General features: G+C 41.5%; 1 protein-coding gene across 2 annotated transcripts in view; it reads right to left on the bottom strand.

The window, feature by feature from the left end:
- Positions 1-21,450, bottom strand: part of pde4d (phosphodiesterase 4D, cAMP-specific) — a 188,103-nt gene that overhangs the window by 60,355 nt on the left and 106,298 nt on the right. The window contains exon 1 of one of the 2 annotated variants that reach the window (XM_080467073.1): positions 486-1,423. The exons of the other annotated variant lie outside the window; for it this stretch is intronic. Coding sequence (XP_080323199.1) covers positions 486-574 — 89 coding nt within the window. The 5' untranslated portion in view covers positions 575-1,423. Of the gene's footprint in view, positions 1-485; positions 1,424-21,450 lie in introns of those variants that run through there. 2 annotated transcript variants of the gene reach the window in all.

Below are 21,450 nucleotides of genomic sequence, written 5' to 3'. Positions count from 1 at the left end.
CGCTGCTCAGAGCCCCTCCCAGTTTATAACATAGCAGGGAGACAGCTATTCCCATAAGATACCCAGCCTAAGTATGACCAATCATAACAAAACAGCGGGACAACCCGACAACACAGCACTTTCATCAGCATATTTTTTTCCAGCCCGTGAAAAGCAGTCTGGCCATTACAGACCTCAGTGTGTTCACCATGTCTGACTTGAGTTTATGGATCAACTGAAGCGTTTAGTGTGAGGGGAAAATGACAGGAAATGTCTGGCCCATTTAACAATAAATTCCCCTGAATGGACCTGAGCCCAAGCTTGGAAAAAAACTGACACTGGGCTGGGCGAGCCTCTGAGGGGGCTTTGGAGGGAGATTTGGGGAGATATTTTCTAATGAAAAAAACAAGTGTGCAAAGACATGTGTGCCTATTCACAGTTTGTATTCGTATTTTGAATGAACACACAGCATTAGAAATAAAGCTATAAAAAGCAGCATTACTCACCATATCCAGGAATGTCTCCTGAAAGGAAAATGACTGAGGTGCATCATGGGCGGATTAGTGGGAACACCTGGACAATGTCCAGGCTTCATGCCAAAGCCGTGTCAGGAGTGATTCCCCTTCGTGTATCACCCCGTTATCGGGTTATCTATCTACAGATACTGCCCCAGAGCATTTGAAGGCCCCAGCACAAAACGTACAGCTCCATAGTAAAGTCCTCTGACGTGATGCAAACATTCACAACAGTCCTCCAGGAAAGAGCCCCTTTCTGAACTTCCAGCCTCTCGTTTTTGATCCCAGGGCACTGTTACAAAAAATGCAAAGGCAAAAAGATTTCCCTACATAGCACCACGAAATCCATTGAGTTCCTGAAGAAATACAAAAATCTAAATAGGAAATAATATGGAGAAACATGAACTTGAAGCCCAGTGTGAACTCAGTTCGTCAGTGAGAGAGTCTCAGCAACGCGAGCACACAGGCGGCCACCCAGCGGCACCAGCCACTCTCTCCGGCCACTGTTCTTTTTTCCGTGGGATTCTTCCGGCAAAGGTTTGGAAATTACTGTCCCACATCCACATGATGAACCGGTTCAGAGACTCATTTTTCCGGAAAACATTCCTTTTCCTGACAGCCAGCGACGCCGGTTGGAGAGGCAGCGGTAGTCACACCAGCATGACAGAGCATGTTACACACAGAGTCACTCACACTCTCACATTCACTTCCATCCTCTCCGCGCCTTTTGTCTCTCTCATTTTGTGTCTCCCTCTGTGTTCTGCCCTTTTCACAACCTCCCAGAGTGGGAAGTCAAGAAGGAGAGTTAAAAAAAAAAACAAAAAACAAAAAAAAAACAGAAACAAATGTCTCTGTGTCTCCTTTTCTCTCCGTCTTGTTGTTGAGTGAGTCTCTCCCTCTTCCACTCGCGGTCCCTCCTTCTTTCTCCTGTCAGTGGGATGTCCTGACCCTGTGTAATAGGTGTGCCCGTTGTATCCAGTCAGCTAAACCTATTGATCCTCTTACCACTCCATTCAGACAGGGACAAGCCTGCACATGTACAGTGTGCAGACGCACAGGAGAACACAGAAAAACCTTGAATGTTTATAGTTACGTGAGCAAAGTGTTGACAGGAGTAATTCCTCTCATTTCCCCCCAGTAAATCTTCTGCTCCACTTTTCTTTCCTTGAGTAATGTGTGCTCGTCTCTATTATAGCCCTTCTCCACCATAACAACGCGAGGGCTGCTGTTGCCCTGTCAGTTTGTTTTTTGTTTTTGCTACTCTAAGCACACCCTCTGACTGTCTCCAGTGTCTGCCTGCGTGCCAGTGAACCGTGAAATTTCAAACCTCGCAACAAATGCCATCCCATTTTTCCCTGCACGCATGTGCGCATTTGTATAACATGCAGTCTGTGTGCCATCATGAGCATCCAGGGGAAACTCAGGGGAAGGCATGTTTGTTTCAAGAAACTTGCTATTCAGGATGTCATTGCTGGTTTAATGCATTCCTCGGTTCTTACACAAGTGGCTTCAGGCTCTCGATAGAAGCTGCATTGACACAGAACAGTAATCAATAAGAGCAAATGTCTCACCCAGACCTCAAACCTATACTCCACGACGACAATAGGAAGATAAATCAGCACAAGTTCACAATTTATCCACGCTAATGCCATTCAGAGATCATATCTGACTTCCTAACAATCTTTATGTGTGTGTGAGACGGACTTCATGTGTGCATTTCAAGCGTGGCTTTTGTGTGCACTTGGCCAGGATGTTGCGAGTCGAGACTGGGTTCAGCACACTTGGTGTGTGTGTGTGTCCGTGTGTGTGTGTGTGTGTGTGTGTGTGTGTGTGTGCTGCATTAAAAGCCATAGCTGTGGCTGAGCTCCAGTTGCTGCGGTCTGAAAAACAGGATCCAGCACTGCTTCTTACACACATCCTGCCCAACACACACGTCAGCAGCTTCTCAACTTCTGCCAAAAGTCAAACCACCTCACAGCCTCTGTAAGCCTGCACCTTCAGCCACGACAGCCACTCGTCAACAGGGTAGAGGAATGCTGCGTGTCAAGGAATCGGCTTGTTGGAAAATAAATGCAGAAAAGCACCTCTTTGTGGATGTGTGGGCCCATGTATAGGAGGCAAGGTAGACAGGTTAGGTAACAACTCGGAGAAGAGATTAGCTATTAAAAGGTTAAAGATGAAAACAACAGGAAAGAACTGAAGCACTCGATTGTTGTGGTTTTTTTTCCGATACACACACAAAACTGAATAAAATCTCAGATTTACTCCTACAAAAATTAATAATAATCTACATATCTTGCAAACAAACAGAAGATGGTATCAGCGCTATAATAAAAGAACTACACTGTGTGATTCATGTGTGTAGTATTGCATAATATTCGCTTCTGCTTTGGGGTTGTTGGCCCCAGCTCAACACTGGAGAGCTGTCACGACTCATCCTGCAACCTGAAAGCGTGAGACTGGAGGAGAGAGGAGAAGAATAAAGTGTAAAGGCAGAAACAAACAGAGAGCTGGAGAGAGGAGTGACAGCAAAGAGAGGGGATGAAAAAAGCAATGAAGTGGGTGGAAATACCAACATCTTTAGGGAAAGAACACATTATACTATGTGTGCACAGGAAGAACAGATAAAAGGTGAGAGTTCAGGAGGGACTCAACAAAATAAGATTAATGAACAATAAACAAATTACAGCAGGAATGCAGGGACAAAGAAACCTTGCTTGAACAATTGGTGCCCAACCTAAAGCTAACACAATAACACTGCAGCCATACAGTACTGAAGGAGTATCAAAGCGTCGTCATGTGTGACCCGTCTTGCATGCAGAACAATGTATTTCCCATGTACAAAATATCACATGCGATATGCATCAGGAAGTCGTTCCATTACATTAGAGGTCGGCCTCTGCAACTCAAGGGAAAAGGGCCCGATTATACAACAGAACAAGTAGATATTGATTTCATGTGTTCTGACATTTAGCAAAGTACTTTTCTTTTTTTACTTTTCCGGCAGATCGATTATTCAGAGAACACAAGCTGAACAACCTCCACAGTCAACTGCAACAACATGTCAGCTCTCGCGCCACGTGCGTCTAAAACACAGACACGCAACTCCCCAAAACCTGCTGGGGATTGTCAGGTAAGCTGTGTAGAGAGGGAATCAATGTACATGCTGTATTCTTGTCCAATTAAATTTGAAAACAAATGTAAGCCAGTGGGACTTTGGAGATTTGGCGACACAATCGCTGCATGGATATGGAAATGGAGCATATTTTACATTCAAATCAGAAAAGCAGCTCTCTCACGATAGTGTGAGAAAACTGAGGCTCGTGCACAGTGTTCCTCTGAGGTGGGCCAGCTGTCCATCACTCTGTGTGTCGCTGTGGAAATGCCTGAGGCCCGGGTTCCTCCTCCTTGCCATTCACAGATGGTTGTGCTGTGGCATTTCAGCAAAGGTTAACTCATTCCCCCTTCAAATCAGATATTTGTAATTAGATTCCCCCATCTAATGGGGACATGGGGGCTTCAAGGACCATTTGTAAAATGTGAAGAATGTTTAAGTGGCCCAAAAATTATTCACTTGTAAAATTTAAGGTTTTTTTTTTTTCTTTCACTCTCAGCACTTTGATTTCAAAGCGGAGCAAAAGACAGCAGGGAGGAGACTTGATTTATATAAATGTAAAAAAAGGGCTGCATGAAGCAGCATCTTATAACTGTCGCATGCAAAAACACCTATAAAAAAAAAGTCTGAAGTGTGTGATCTAATAATGAGGATACAAATGATTGTTCCTGACAAACTGAAGATTAAGCAAATTTGATAGTTGTTTAAGTACCTTATAATGTGGTTAATTAAACAATAAAGGACTGCAGAAATATCCAGAATAAAGGCTGCAGCTGTCACTCTACCATAGAAAAGACTCGCTCTGCCTACATTTATAAACTGTCTCAATCAGATGGCGAGGCAGACAGCGATCTTAAAAAACATCATGAATATCTGGTTAAAAACCACAATAGTGAATGGGAACAACTGTTCCCACTACTTCTTTTTTAAAGAGCAGGTACAGATGGGAATGCACTGAAATATGAGCGGCCCATTACCGGAGGCAATCTTCACTCCATCACCATATGGTGAGTTTCTCCAACAGTTGGTGCAATCCATGTTTGCACCGGCTCCGTTATACCTTCAATACCCCATGAAAATGTTAGCAGTTACCAGTAGAAACAGCGCACTATGCTGCACATGCCAACTGTGTGCACTCCACATAATGGATTACTTCAAACCATGTGCTAACAAGGGCTTAAATACAAAGTGACACTTGACACGGCTGTTCAAATAGTGCACTGGCTGACCCCACCAGCAGCTCCACAGGGGAGATTAGCATTCACTACTTGCTTCCTGGTAGTCACTAAAACATTAAAACATCCCCATGAGAATTGCTTTTTGTCAATATTATGTACAACACCTTTAAAACAGTCCAAGGCTTTCGTCCTTCCTGTACTCGGCAGCCAACACATTGTTGATTTACTTCACAATAACACGGCGCCATTTGTTTATATAGCTGGTGAACATTTCAAACACACCTGCTTTCAATACAGTACTAATTGCAAAGCGGCAGGATTTATAACAGACGTTGGTATTTCCCAGTTGACGTCACGACACTCACGGGTGTGTCAACACAAGTGAAACGCATTAACAGGCCATATGCTGCACATGCTTTGTCCCGCATTTTGAATATTGTATTATCATTGCATCATCGAATGGGAGGGCTGTAGCTGTATAAATAAAGGATTATCTGTTTGACGTTTGCCACGCTAAAAGAGTTTGAGTTGTTACCAGCTGTCTGAGTTGTGGTGAGTTCTCTTGCCTCAAAATGAGAGTGTTCCTGGGTTGATTCAGGGTTAGAGGGCCTTCCTGTGTGGAGCATACATGTTCCCTCATGTGCATGATTGGCTTTTTTTCCCCCCTGTCACAGTCTGAGTACAAGCATAGTTGCTGGATTGGTGTCTGTGTGTGTGTGTGTGTGTGTGTGTGTGTGTGTGTGTGTGTGTGTGTGTGTGTGTGTGTGTGTGTGTGTGTGTGTGTGTGTGTGTGTGTGTGTGTGTGTGCGTGCGTCCCCAGCCTCTTATGACCAAGTTGGACAAAGCAGTATATAAGATGGGTGAATAAGGTGTCTCCTAAATGCAGAGTGGAGGGCATATATCAATAACTGCACATTGTCAGCAGTATGAATATCAAAAAATAATAATGGCAGACACCCCCCTCCCCCTGCAACCCTTTTTGGGCTCTTGAATTCTGTTAGTTCAATGAAACATAGCAGCACGCATACACTCAGTTCCCATGCAGCGAAGCATTCGTTAGATTTTGTTCAGCCTCAGCAGCTCCGTGGCAACAAATGTTCTCATTGGGATCACTGAGTCCAAAATGACCCAACTCCTCATCCACACTGTCACAGATATGTGAACGTACATGTACAAGCTCAAGATCACAATGATTCAAATGTGCTCTGCCAATTGGCAACATTGTGTGTTTGATCTGCAGCCATCAGGCCATAGCTGCAGCGCTGCATATTTCAATGAGAGCTTTGTGCCTAGGTCATCAACTTGAGCTCACCCACTCATTCCACAGGAGTGAGTACATTTTGGAGGCTGGGGACTCTACGATAACACTAGTTAGAGTGTCATAGAATCTGGGCTGCTCACCAGTCAGATGCCTGTATTGCATCCACTTGAAACTTTAAGGGCTCATTATTGCTCCCACTGGTCCCCACTGTGCTTTAGTGCAGGTGCGGAAAGTGCACACTCGTTTGAAGCTACACGAGTTCTTTGTTCCCCCCTAGTTTTTGGATGATTTCTTTGTTAATGTTTGTGAGTTATTATTAATGATTACAAATGGATGTAACTTAAAATATCTGTTATAAAATAAAAAAATGGGGAGATGAGAAGATGTCAGATTAGCTAAACAACACCCAGAGCTTCTACAACACAGCTTGAATCCTTAAAATATTTTAAGAAGCGAGGCTAACAGGATGTTTAAGGAGCAGATGGCATAACTAGATCCAAAGATGTGGCTATAATTAAAAGCAATATTAATGTTTTGAATCTCTAAACCTTTAAAAATGAAGAGCCACAATATTCAAACATGATATACATTAAACAGACTTGTGATACAAACAAGATTAAAGCTCCTTCATGAGATTATTAATTGCCTTGGATCCCACTTGTACAATGTTTATTGCTACTGGAGGTCATCAGTGTAAGTCGTTCCAATGTGATTAGCCGTTTGGCTTTAATTGCCTGCTGTTGTATATGTTGCGGTATTCATCTATGAGGGCCAGCTGTAAAAAGAAGTGACTTCAAGCATATTGCACACAGATGTTTCGAACAAGATGTATAAATGCTAATGCCGTATACGGTCTCATGCAATCTCTGCTTTGCAGCAACCTGTTCAGCTATTTCTGCAACCGTTTCGAGTTCAACCACAGTTTGCGCCCACTTGTTCTCCATCAGTATCTGCATCTATCCTATCCAATGCTCGCCATACCTCCAGCCCCAGCCATGGAGTCAGCTCTGTTGCTGAACCCTCCAAAAATAGACTTTTCCTGCATTGCACCAACGTTGTGTCACTGTTGCAGCCAAGGCGCTGAGCTGGCTCCCCCTGCACCGTCTGACTAGTCTGAGCCTTAATCATGGAGCTGGATAAACCTCGTGTCTGTGTGTGGTTAGTAGCTCCTCTTAGGAATGACGGGACCTGATGATGACCTCCAGTGATATGCTAATTGCCATGAGCTCAGGCAGAACACACTCAGGGAATAATAGAAAAATCATTGGAGCGAGTACACTATGGTTTGTTGTTAAAATGTTTGATATATTGTTAGAAGTTGAACTATAAGCCCCCTTTTTTCTAAATTTGTGTTTGCTTTTTCCATATAATATATGTGAAACTTCATAATTGGCAAATAAATCCATCCTTGAGTTAGTGAAGAGTTACTACTCTGACAATCAGAGTGTCTGATAAGAAATGTACTTAAGACTCTGTTACCATGCATATTTCACATCACACCAGAAAAGACCACCATTCAGTGTTTTCAACCATCTTGGACTTACATTACAAGTTATTCATATGATCGAGAGACACATCAGAAAAAGTAAACCTGGAAAAATTGTCTTTGTTTGTATTTCGAAGCATCTCGCTTTTGTCATTTCTTGGTGCAAAATCGCAGACCAAAGAGGAGCAGCTTTCTTACAGGCGATCTGGGTGGGCTCCAGGGGTCAAAGATTGGGATTCACTGCTGTACCACATCCCTGGTTAGCATGATGAAATGTAAAAAGCAGAATAAGCTCGACTTGAATTGTGGAACATTTGGAATTTGGCCACTTTTTGAGCCGAGTTGCTACCATGTCTGAAACAGTCATACGGGAAAGGAGAACAGAAAAGAGGAAATTGATTCAAGCCAGAAAGATTGGCCAGAAGAGTCTCTGAATGAAAAAGAGATGTGAATTTTGAAGAAAGTTTGCATAATGGTAAGTTCTTGCAAGGCTCCTCTTTGCCCCCAACTTTCATTAAAAGGCATGAATTATTAAAAAAAAAAATTAAAAGGGGGGGGGGGGGGGGGGCGGCATGAAGCAAGAGCAGCCACTTGTGTGACATTAAACTGTTAAGAGTAATTACACGTTAGGAGAAGGCTTGCAGGCTGTAAAACTATGATAGTCTGAAAATGGCTCGGTCTGTGACAGTCAGTCTACAAACTGTGGAGAAAACCACTAAACTCTGTTCACACAAAACGGCACACGCCCTTCTAAAATAGTTGTATAATAGGCTCATGCTTTAGTTTAGACGCAGTGGTAATACAAGAAGGAAAGTTAGTAAAAAGGATAGAAAGATGATCAAAAAGTATCACATTTATTAGTGTCACACATACTCATTAGCTTATGAAAGGTCACAATGACAGATAAAGCAAACAATATGCAGCTTACCAACAAATATCAAAAGTAAAATAAAAATGACCATTATATGAATCGCTGAAAACAGAAACATCATTATTCTCAGTGAATGTAACTTTCCTGTGTCATTGTAGCCCAATCAACTTAAAGACATTTGTGCTTGGAAAAGAAAAGATCTGCATATATTTGGCAAATCATTTGAGAGCCTGTATGATGATGCACAGTGTGATTAATTTAAAAGCCTGTCGGAATGATGAATTGTTGTGCAGTTGAGCTGGGGGAAAAAAAAATGTCTTCCATAGTCTGAAGAAAGCTTAGAATTATGATTGTATTCAGCAAATCCGATAATTAAGTGTCTGCAGTGAAACCTGAGCCAAACCTGAATCAATTAACATGAATTATGTTTTAAACCAGATTGATGTTACTTTTCTTTATATATGTACATATATAAAGTTAAACGCTGAAAGGTGGTCCTCATAAGAATAAACCACAAAGTGGAATGTTTCATCATGTTTGCTTCCCCCCCCCCCACAGTCATGAATGTTATCAGTAGTATGTTACACCCCCCGACTATTGTAGCACGTTTTGTGCTTTCAGCTTAACAAGATATGACAGGAAAGGCTGAGGAGCTGTCGCGGATCCCCTGACATTTAAAAGTCATACTTTGACCCCACCTTCTCTCAACCACACCTCAACATCACCACGTGAAACCTGTCAGCACACGGGTGGTGGCCGGAGAGGAGAGGAGAGGAGAGGAGAGGAGAGGAGAGGAGAGGAGAGGAGAGGAGAGGAGAGGAGAGGAGAGGAGAGGAGCAAAGTGGAAAAACGCTCCTTAAATTTTTCATAATATGTTACAGTGTTTCCACTGCAGATGGGATGGGAGAGGAAATGGGAGCTTTTTAAAAACGTGTAAAGATTCTGTAAAAGCCGGCGAGTGAGTGAGAGGCGATCCGTGTAAAGCTTGTCGTATTCTCGTGGAATCCGGATGAGGACGGTGCCAGTTAAGGTGGGCAGCATTAGCTTCTGACTTCCTGAAGAGCGTGACGACAGTTTTGTGTGGTTGTTGTCAAAAGAGTTGGATGATGAACTGAAGAGTGGGTCGTGATAGATTGATCTCTGTTTAATGATTTGCACGTGAAACCAGACAGATGAGTCAGAGGAGAGCTGAAAGCACCAGAGTCTTAGCTTTAACTGCATTCAGTTTGGAGTTTGTAATTGAAAACATGCACATCTGCAGGAGTAGGTGTGCTCTGTATACATGCATGTGTCCACATGCACGTGAAACTGAGTGCCTGGTTTAGCTGCAGGCTCCAAACGAAAAGGCGAGGAAGGAAACCGAGACTTCAAAGGCAGAAAGATTCCGCTTTACTGGAAGCTATAAAACATCAGGTGAATCATCGTTGCTGAAATTGGCCACAGATTTTTGTCTTTTGGTTGCAGTGGAATAAAAAAAGAAAATTCAAAAAAAATATAATTCCACTCGAAAACCCTGTGAAAACTTTACATAAAAGTTACCCCCCTCTCTTAAAGCTCTCCGGTGTCCTAAGCACTTAGGAAATACTTCACAGTCGAGGTCTATAGCGACTTTCACACAATCTGGATTATCTAAGAGCAGTTAACATCTTTCCGTATTTCCAGGAGGAGTTGATAATGACCTCCCGGGAACATTTCTGAACACTCTGCATTTCACATGATGTGGGCAGAGGAATCAATGTGACAAAGACAGCATAACGAATAAAAGATGAAAGCGTGGAATCTTTTCACCAACTTGAAATGTAACTTGAAGCATGACCACCGAGGCCTGTGTCGGTAGAAAGAAAATGAAGACGCCTCCATTGCACTTGAATTTGAATACATTTTTGATTGTTGGTGGGATGTGTTATTGGTGGCCAATAAAAACGAGCACAAAAGGGAACTGCAGTATAGTGAGGCAAGCACGGTCAACATCAACTCTACACCGACTTAAAATCCATGACAACCTGGCCATAAGTGTAATGCAATGACTTCTCACAACAACTGAGGTAAAACAATATGTGAAATGATCGAGAAGCATTTTGGAATACAGCACGCTTACTATCCAAGATTCACATGTCATGTCACTGCTGCGTTTCTAAGTGCATTAGCACCACCTGTGGATCAGACGGACAGGGTGAAGCCATTGGCAGTGGTGTGCCAAAAAAGAAAAAGAAATTGTGTGTGTGTCATGTGATGACAAATAAATAACAGGCACACATGTAAAACAACTATTTAAAGGAAAGGTTGTACTAGTACCATTTGTGCATGAACAAAAAAAAAACTAAAGTAAGGAACTAGACAGAAAATACGGACATGAGCCAACATTTTACATCCTGGGAAATCTGCTAACTTTTGAGAATATTGTCAATTCTGCTCATCTTTCATCTGAAGTACCTGATTGAAAGCCCCAAAGAAAATGTCTTTTTACAAACTTTTCCAGCTTTAAAACATTGAATGTTCAGTTTGCAATTACTGGGACCAAAATAATTATATCTGCCAATGTTATGGATTAATTTCAATTATTACTCAGCACTGATTAATAAAGTAACGTTGTCTATTTTTTTTATTTTTTTTAATCAATTACCACTTATATCATAAATAGAAAATGTTTCTCATGCTTTTCAATATTAGGTTTTTGCAGTGATGCAAGGGGGCACTACAACGTTATGCTATAATTGGCTTTGGATTTATAGAGCTAATTTTTGTTTATACTCAAGACTTGATGGACTTGTAAAAGATCTGAATGGGATCATTCATGATAAAACTAAATTTAAATAAATACAGAAACATTCATCCGTACTTGAATGTGTCCAGTGAACCGAGGATTTTGATTTCAAAATGAGGATGTTAGTTTATGTGCTTCAGGACTTCACCGACTCCTGACCACAAGCAATTTAGTGTGGAGTGTGAGATATATGATCATTATTACATAAATGTGACACAAACGTGCTTCATATCGAGCCTGTAGTTTGTTTGACGCCGGGCATTACTCATTAATAGTTTTTTAAAGTGCTACCATCACACGCGGTCTAAGCAATAAAAATGTGCCTTGGGGGAATTTAAGACCAGTAATGTTTTCAGTCCTTTTATGGCAAGCTAGAATGCTTTAGGGAGGATTTTTTTTTTTCCCTCTACATGTGAAACGCAGTCATCTCCAGGTGTGCTGTACTGAATGAGCCCCTTTAGCGAGACTTTCACTGAGCAAACAAACACAGAGCCAAGAGTGTCACGTTACGCTATTATTAAAATTGTTCACAAAGGTAATGGATATGCCACGCTGACTAACACCTGCTCCCATTGACCGCCATGAATCAAGTACAGTAGGCCATCTATTGAGCAAACCTGATCCAGTGCATCCAGACAGCCATTGTGTAGAAGAGAGGGGAGTTGATTATATAAGTGCCAATATCCTTATTAGATAAATTGTACTCATCAGAAAAGTAATCATCCTTAGCATGCAAATTAAAGCATCATCTGAATGTCTAGATTCAAATTCATTCCTTCTCACATTTTTCTCCTCCATTCCCCTAAATCTTATATATATATATATATATATATATATATATATATACATATATATTTTTAAAGAAAATTCATAGGACAGGTAATAGCTCCCGTGTGTAAAACCGAATCCTCCTAAAAGTGACTGGTTTAAAGAGAGTAGTCATAAAAAAAATATATAATATAAAATGTTTTTTCCCCGAACTGGATCACAAAGCAGCACGCTGCAGAGAATGAGTGGGTGATGATGGATGAGCAGATACACAGAGGGAATCTCTACAACATGGAAGGTGGAGACATAAAGAGACAAAGAGCAAAACAAAAGACTCAAAAAGACGACGATACAACAAACAGAACACCGATTGGACGCCTCGGCAAGTTTCTGTCTGCTGCATTGTGGTGCACAAAAGATCCCCAACATCCCACTGTGCATAACACAGTACATGCACAAAACAAAAAAAATAGAGAGGGATGAGGAGAGAAAAGAGAAACAGAGCGTAAGCGTGAGTGAGAGAAAGGGCAACAGTGTGAGAACATGAGAGCAGCATGGTTACATAACATAGAAACAGCAGGGGAGCTACCAGAGGGGAGCTCCTGGGCTTCTGCAAGTCGCAGAATGACGCATTGCCCTCAGACAGACAGTCAGACACACACACACACACACACACACACACACACACACACACACACACACACACACACACACACACACACACACACACACACACACACACACACACACACACACACCACCCTCAATGCAGTAAATGGCAGCTATGCACACCGATGTGCTCTGCAGGAGAGGCCGCTCCCACACATTTATCCTCATCCAGCTCACGGCGGCAGGATTGACGATACATTTACTACAGCGCTGCCTGGCAGCAGAGGAGCAGAAATGCAACATTTACACAATAGATGTGAGCCATAAGAATAGCTCATAGAGTCCATAGCTCATGGCGAGACCATGAACGATGACATTTATGAGCCAATGAAAGGATCCCGATAGATCCACTTCCACCTTGATCATTGAGGCTTCTCAGGAATAAAGCTTTCTTGCAATCAGGTTTGTGGAATTCAACTATGGTGCTGAATGACCCATTTAAATACTTTTTAGACATGACTGACAAAGTATTTTTGAAGATTTCTACAGCTGCGAACCTCATGAAACAGTTTGAACCATTGCTTCGTTTATCACACCAGTACAATCTTAATCCATTACACAGTTGAACGTGTTGAAATCTCTTTAATGCTTCCCTCACTTTCAATTATAAAATGCGAATAATTGTAATGGCATCAGAAGGCCACACAGAACCGATTCATGTTTTTTTTATTGTGTCCCAAGAAGGAGTATTAATACAACTAAGCACCTTTTTTCTTTCTTCAACCATCCGTCTCTGTCTTTCCATCGAGCTCTCTCGAAACGTAAAACGTGCTTTTCAAGCAATCTTGGTTGCTATTTTTATCCCCAGGAATGACTACATACACACGCACGCAGCACTAAACAGAGCAAACAACAACAACCCGAGATCGATTGATGAGCTATCAAGAAAGCAACCTGCATTCCTCCCATTTGGGAATGTTGGAGCAGGCTACTGCAGGGCGCGGAACTCCAAGCACAGGAGAATCAATATCCTGCAAGTTAATGAGTTAGACCCAAGAACCTCAGCATCTGATTAGATAAACAGATTAGTACCAAAACACAACACCACTATTAGTTGAAAAGAGTGCGGATGCACACTGCTCACGATGGGCCCATTACGATTTTATGAAGGGATGAACACAAAACCAAAATGATGAGGATGAAATTAGTTTCCAAAACGTTCATTATTGTTAGTTGATGTTGAGGGAACAGCAATATGGTCCTCAAAATTAATATTTCTGGGGTTAAGTTTTTTTAGTTGTACCAAGATTGGAAAATAAAACACTTTAATTCACAAAAAAACAAAAATCAATGAAAACATTACCTTCAGAGGTTTGTCATGTGCAGCTAACATGTCAGCTGTTTTGTCACTTACCTAGAAAGGGCAAAGAAAAGGAGGGGTACAGAGTGGGAGAGAAGGGGGGAGACAAGGAAAGAGAGAAGTTATCAGGATTATCTATTGACTGCAGAGATGTAATTTGCACTTAAACAAGCATCGGGCTTTTTGTATTTAACTACTGACACCACTTTTTCCGCTTTCACGCGCACACACACACACACACGCACGCGAATAATTAGAGGGTGTGTGTGTGTGTGTGTATATCAATATGCGGCAGTGGTAGCAAACTGCTCCGTCTTTATCTCTCGCCATCCCAGTGCAAGTCTATTGATCCGAGTCAAGCTTCCCATATTCAGCTCCCCTCTCTCCCCCCTGTGCTAGACACCTTTTGGTATCTGTATGCAGAGAGCTGAGAGGGAAGAACGGCAGCCGATCAAAAGTGAGATGAGACTTGCTCGCCGCAGAGGAAGAAATGTGACACAAATGGCCACCGTGCACAGCACACACCTCTCTGGGGAACTGAAAAGGCTGGGGACATCACTTCTGTGAACATAACATGAGCAGATCCAGCACATGAATGAGGGCGTGCTCACATCTCCCGGCTTGCCTCGGATGTTCCCGAGTGTGTGAAGACATGACATGTGTGGGCTGTCGCACTTTACATGTCCGTATCTCCAGAGTGAAAAGAAAAGCTGAATAAACCAATAAGAGGCTATTTTCAGGAAATGATGACGGTGCAGGGGTTAGCATTCTTGCATCATGGAGAATAAAAAAAAAAGATTGGATTCTATTATCAAGGCCTGTCGAAACTTGCATGTTCTCCCTGTGCATGAAGGGGCACTGAGAGTAACTGGTGAGCTCAAATTGCCTTTATGTGGGTGTGTGTCTCTGTTAGGCACACAGTAATGCCCTGCGTGGGAAACCTCACGAATAATCCACAAAAAAATAAATAAAAAATCTTTGGACTGAGTGAAGAATATAAATACATCAATTCACAGACACAGGCAGGGATACAAATAAAGAGATTGTGGGCGGGTAATAGAGCACACATGAAAATGTTTTGCTATTCTTAAACAAACAAGCCACTCTGCACACTCTTAAAGGCAAAAATGCTGGAAAAAACAATGAGCTGAATTATGGACAATATACAAGCAAAGGCCAAGTTGGACCTTTATGGGACATTTACTGTCATTGGGGCCAACATTTGAACATCATTAATGGCTTTACTATGTGTTACAGAAAAAAAAGCAAAAAAAAATAAGAAGCCTTTGATAGCCACAAACTGGGTCACACATAGCTAAGAAAGCACATGGAGAGAATAGTACACTCAAAGCATGAAGACTGGAAGAGATGAAGGCTCCAACAACATGAGCTGTCAGATATGTGTGTCAGGACATCAGATCATTTCTAACTGTGTGTGAGGCTGGGTTTGCTACACTGACACAAGGCTTGATTGACATCTGCGCCTGCGTCTCCATGTTGTTCGCTCACTTGAGAGTGAGTCACGATGACACATTGTGATTAATCAGGGTTTGGGTCAGGTCGTGAAATCTAATATTTATAGTACGAACAGATGCAACTTCATACAAGGTGAATTATGAGTACCGTGAGTTCGTACCAAGTTTTAGGTTTGCATGTTTGTAAAAATTGGATGAGTGAGACTGCGCAGGATAAAGCTGCATCCTAAACATGGAGTGCTTGATGGACGGCTGGATTAATTCTAATATTAGAGATCTTTTAAGCAGGGTGGTTCTCAGACAACATTTCTTTTCTTTTCAAAAGAGTTTGAGGTGACGACTCCGTCAATATGCAAGAAAAGTGACACCAGCCTGTATCTAAACGGTAAATAGACTTCCCTTAAATAGCACATTTAAACTGCTTGAGCAGTCCCAAAGCGCTTTACATCGTAAGTCACATTCACCCATATGTCATGAATACACTCTGCAAAGTCATTGCTTATTTGCATCAGGATTGCAGTGACAATTCAACTGGCCGGTAGTCTTCCATCCATAAAACTTAAGACTAAATAATCTTGAGTTCTCGTTGGTTACAAGATTGTGACAACATCTATGAAGGTTTCTGCAGCAATCACAAAATTAAAATGCCATAGTTTACAAAACTATGTCATGCCATTTCTGACCAATATAAATGTTTTTGTCCAAGCAAAGTGTTGCTTTATCCCCATAGTATAACAGCCTATCTCAGGAATATGACTTAGACCATAAAATCTAAATATATTTTCCTTTTAAGATATGAAACATCCCATATTTGCAATATAATGAAACGAACAAGAGGATGAAGACATCTTTTATTTTGGTGTGTGATAGTGTGTATACCTAAAGTTAAAGTTGGTGATGACAAGGATAGCCGATTGTAAGAAAGCAATATCAAAAAGACACACACAAAAAAGAACTTAAGATAATCGAAAGCTCTGATGTTGCGTCCATTTATCTGAATTAAATTCATGATCTTGTGGTAGAACTGCAGCAATTCTAGGTGACATAACATTTACTATGAATTTGTGACTTTTTTTTCTTTAATTTTTGTCTTCAAGTCGGTGTAACTTCAATGCTTATGGAAGAATTGAATCGTTTAACGCTATCAAGAGTAAGTTGCTGGATGTTTATTATACTTAGAGAAGTTCACCACAAAATACCGGAGGAAACAAATAAATGATGCTTAATTGTTCTGTTTTGAGTCTATGACATCATTTGTCTGGTTACTTATAGTTATAGATAGTATTTTAGCTTCATTATGACGAATGCATAATGTAGGCATCATAGTCTAAATTCAGGGAGTAAGAATACTACAGCCAACTACTTTACCTCTGATGTTTTCATTTCCCTGCATCAACCCGCTGCCTATGTCCCTCCCCCACCTGTCTGCATTTTGAGTGTCATTCTTTCTCCCTTGGTGCAAAATGTTTACAGCATACTCAGTCTGAAATGTCACGCTGGCAGTCTGGCTGAGGCGAACGGCTGGAGTGACAATGAAAAAAGGGTGGAGTCAAAGAAAATGAGGCTGAAATGCATCTGGCAGAGACCAGGAAGGACAGCCACGCTTGCAGATATGACAACAACAGTGCTTTAATTAAAAGAGGAGACACAAAGGTAAATGGAAAAATTACTGTCCGCTGGCTCACAGCCAGAGCAACCACATCAGGCCAATAAATCTAGATTCTAAACTAAACATTTGCTATGTCCTAACGCCACGGTAAAGGTAACCTCGTAAATTCAAACTCCATCCTAACATGTAGTTTTGAATTTGTTGATGCAATAATGCTCACGGATTGTGTCTTTTATTCTGTTGTTAATATATTGCTCCATTTTGTTTTAGTTTTTTTTTTTATATATACTACTGGAAGTTTAAAGTAGTCTTTACGGTGTGCTTTTACTTTTGTGTTTTACTGTGGTGACAACTGACTGAGGCACATATGAAACATCAATAATTATTTTATAACCACCTCTGTCGGTCATTACTTTGGAAACACGTTACTGAATGAGCACAAAGTCTTAATGTGGTAAGCTCGTGGAGAAGTCACATTGTCCATTCACAAATGCTTAGCCGTGACGTTTAAGGAAAGATACTAGTTTCACAAAGATATCAGCTTTACAGATTTTACATGAGCTCTCAAGTCAATTCATTATCACGTCAGACCCTTGCATCACTTTTAGAACATACAGATGGATGTGAATGGTTTTTTTTTAAATAAACCTGTTTTCTAATCTCAGCCATGCTGAAGCTCATATGTCCTGTAACCTTTGCGACAGCGCAGTGACTCAGGAGGACACGGTTGACTGAGGCCTTTGACCGCACACATGATGAGCTCACGCTACACGCGCCCAACATGCAGACAGTGCCAAAGGCCAGGCCCGAGAGCAACAGTGACTAACATGAATTCTGCTACAGACTTTTCCATGCTGGGGTAAAGGACAACTCTGTTCAGTTAGCGAATTCTAATGAGGCATCTTTCGGCACTGACTCGATTCTCAGCAGGTGATTTATGCCATCGCGGATCGTCGTCACCTCCAAAGCTTCTGGCCGTGAGTGAAGGACGACAGCCTGTGATTGGGAACAGCTGTGGAAAACAGGTGTGCACTTCTCATTACGGCCGTGGCAAGATAATGATGGCTTTTAATCACGAGCGCCGGATAGAAGACCACGTGCCTGACAGTGTGACGATTCGTGTCCCCATCCATGTTTGGTGGTTTACGTGTGCGAACACGTGAAAGTCTGCAATGTACGCGTACATGTGAAGCAGATTTACAATTTTGGCACGGGTTTGTATGAATCTCTGCTTTTTGTGTGCATTTGCGTGAGGATGAAGAGATAATGAGAGAAGGAAAAGCAACGGGGAACAGGGTGTGTGCACGGCACCCTCTCCCCAGAAATCACATCACGTTTTATGGGCAATTCCACAATGAATGCAGCAAGCGAGAAAGTGGTGACGCAAGTAGATTGATCGTCACGTGCTGCTTTACTGTATTAAAAAAAAAAAATAAACATTTTAAAATCTGCTTTCATGTGGATTACAACCAACTTATCGTGTCTTTCCACCTTCCTTAACAGAAAAAAAATAAATTATAAATATAATGACGGCGGAGGATGTTGCTAAGAATAAAAGATAGGAAATAGAAGCAATACAAGCCTGAGGCCTCACCTCTGAGCAGTACTCACTTAAGAACTTAAGCTCCACAACAAACACAGATATGGGACCAGGGCTGTGCCTAATCAGAGCAGCTTATTCCCCATGACTCTGTCTACTATTGGGAACCGACCAATAGCTGCTTTCCCACCCTTGGCAAGCTTTTCAGATGCCTCCACCCTCTCGCAGCACACTGCAGCCTCGTACACAATCCTGTATAGGCAGATAGATGCAGAAAAAGATCTGCACGAGAAGAAAGAATATTATCTGAGCACACACACGCAAGTATGCAACTCGATTTTATTAATTATTTTTTTGTAAACTATCATGTCAGCACCCCACAGTGTGGGCAACAGTCACTGCAGAAAGCACCATTGAAAGCTCATGTGTAATTCAGATCTTCATCACAATGGGTTACAGCTAAAGTGGAGTTCTCACGGCTAATAGCTATGATAGATACCTTCAATTAACTGAACACTGTTTTCTATCCTCCATCATCTGAAACTCAAGTAGAAATTATATGCATCTATATAGGAGGAAGAGATAACCAGATATGGAAGATGCACTACACAAAGTGTGCATTGATATCACTGCATTACCTGATTCCATTCTCTTCATTACCACTGAGTGGGCAAATACACCCGCAGGTGGCTGGTATGAACGACAGAGGAAGAAGATGAATACATTAAAACCCTGATAATCGACATCCAATCAGAATCGGTGATGACTGACCGGACAGTCCATCTGTGGAAGTCGAAATCTGAGTTGTTTGAAGCGTCTGTATTAGAGATGGAATATTTAGTCAAATTATCAGCTTGTTTGTGGGCAGAAACCGATTAGCAACACTCATTTAAAAGAATACAATGCAGCACATTGTGTTCTCATTTCTTCATTTATGACAGTGGATATATAGATATACATGATGATAAAATAGCATGCACCTCACAACCAATACAATCGCAAACATGTTAAATACTGAAACTAAAATGATAAGTAACAACGTATCAGCAAATATGAGTTTTATATTTAAACATTTGTCACTTTGAAATGACAAGCTGTAATAATACAAGAACCCTGACCAAGATAAAAAGGGAAGAAGTTGGTTGTGTGTAATGAACAAAGCTCAGTTTGTGATCAGCACACTGTAATAGCACAAGTATTTTAGAGAAGTATGGTGATATTTCCCTGCGTTTGGGCCGCACATTTACACATAAACGCAGCTACGACTCACCAAAAACGATGATTCCTGAAAACTCTGGGCACACTGGAGATCTGCATAAAATCTGTGTCTCTGTTTGCATCTAAAGGCGGGTAGGCGGATATTTACGTCACAATTTGTGATGTCCTGTCTTTCTGATTGGCCATCTGGGCTTCATGCTTCTTGCTACACTTTTGTGATTGTGATATATTTTGTGTTGTTGTTGAATGCGTTGCTTCCTGTATTCACCGAGATGCATTCAAGAAAACCACATTGACAAAAACATTTTTCAATTGTCTAAGAATAAAAGAAAATCTCAATCCGAATATAATTCATTATCATTCAACAAGGAAGTGTTTCTCAGCACGAGCGGGCACTGCAAAGAGAATTTAAATATTCAGGTGATAAATGAATAAAGCTAAATTTAAAACTACAGAATTACGGTGCTTGACACCTTATGGTGTCCAGGGTGAGTGGGGTCCTTCAAGGCACAGGTGGCCTTCTTTAGCAGGTTAAGTGCCTCTTGAGGGAGCTGGACGTCTGTTTACTGTGCTCTGCCACCCTGACCACCCACTGCAGGTCCTTCCTGTTTTCAACTGGAGACCAGGAGAACCACACGGTGCATCAGTAGGTCAAGAGATTCTCAGTTTACGGATGAATCAGCAGAGGATGATGGAAGCAGGATGATTACAGCTTCCCGAGAAAGGACATCCTCCTCTGGGCCTTCTTCACCTGATGGTTATGCCCATAGAGGACTCCTATTTCCTCTGACTCCTCCACTTCCTGACAGTATACGCAGAGGACAGCGTGTTCAGTGTGGTTCGAATTTCAAACAAAGATTTCCAAGTATATTTCGAAAAAATCCCTATCTTATTCATGCATATTTTGAGGTCTGAAAATGGCCAAAAAAGGAGTACAATCGTGGCATATTGGATATTAGCAAATTATAATACTGTACAAACTTTAGAAATCATCCGGTTGAAACATTCTCAAACAGATATTTAAAGCCTGAGCTGTCATCTCCACTCCCCAAAAAATATACTGGTGGCAGGAAGCGTGTTTGAAAAGAACAGAAATAAACATCAAGGAGGGCTAAAAAAATGTCCTCCGAGAGAGATCCACTGAGGGGGTTTGTACTGTTCATTTGTCGAAGCTTTGCTGCATGCCTTCACTCTCTAAAATTAAGCAGCTAAAATGAGATAAATGATAGTGGGAATACGGCCAGTAAAATCCTTGGTGCATGTCTTAGCGTGGTGCCATCTACAATATATCTGAGACTTGTCTAATTAGGAAGCGGTCCATGTTGTGAATGACCCAGCACGCTGTTGAAACAATGCCTCCGTCGCCACAAAATCATTCGGAGGATATTCTCTGCCTGTCACTGTATGTTAGCAGTTGGCTGTGTTGTATTTATGAATTAGTTGCATGGTTTGCCTGTGGTTCAGCCATTATTATACTGTTGTTTGTTTTTTTTAATGTTTATATGTCAACTGACAATCTGTCAGACACAATTAATTTCTCCCAGCGGACAATGAAGATATCACTGTCATCATCGTCAAATTACCCTCACAGCGGGTTATGGCATTTTCCATATCCATTAAAAATGCAGGCTTCCTGTCATCATGTGGCACGAGTCTGCCAGTGCCACAGAAAATGAAGGGGTAAGCCCTATTTAATAATGTG

The sequence above is a fragment of the Lipophrys pholis genome (assembly GCF_963383615.2).
Source record: "Lipophrys pholis genome assembly, chromosome: 7".
Taxonomy (NCBI): Eukaryota; Metazoa; Chordata; class Actinopteri; order Blenniiformes; family Blenniidae; genus Lipophrys; species Lipophrys pholis.
The sequence above is the reverse complement of the archived record's forward strand: the minus strand, read 5'-3'. Positions and strand labels throughout refer to the sequence as shown.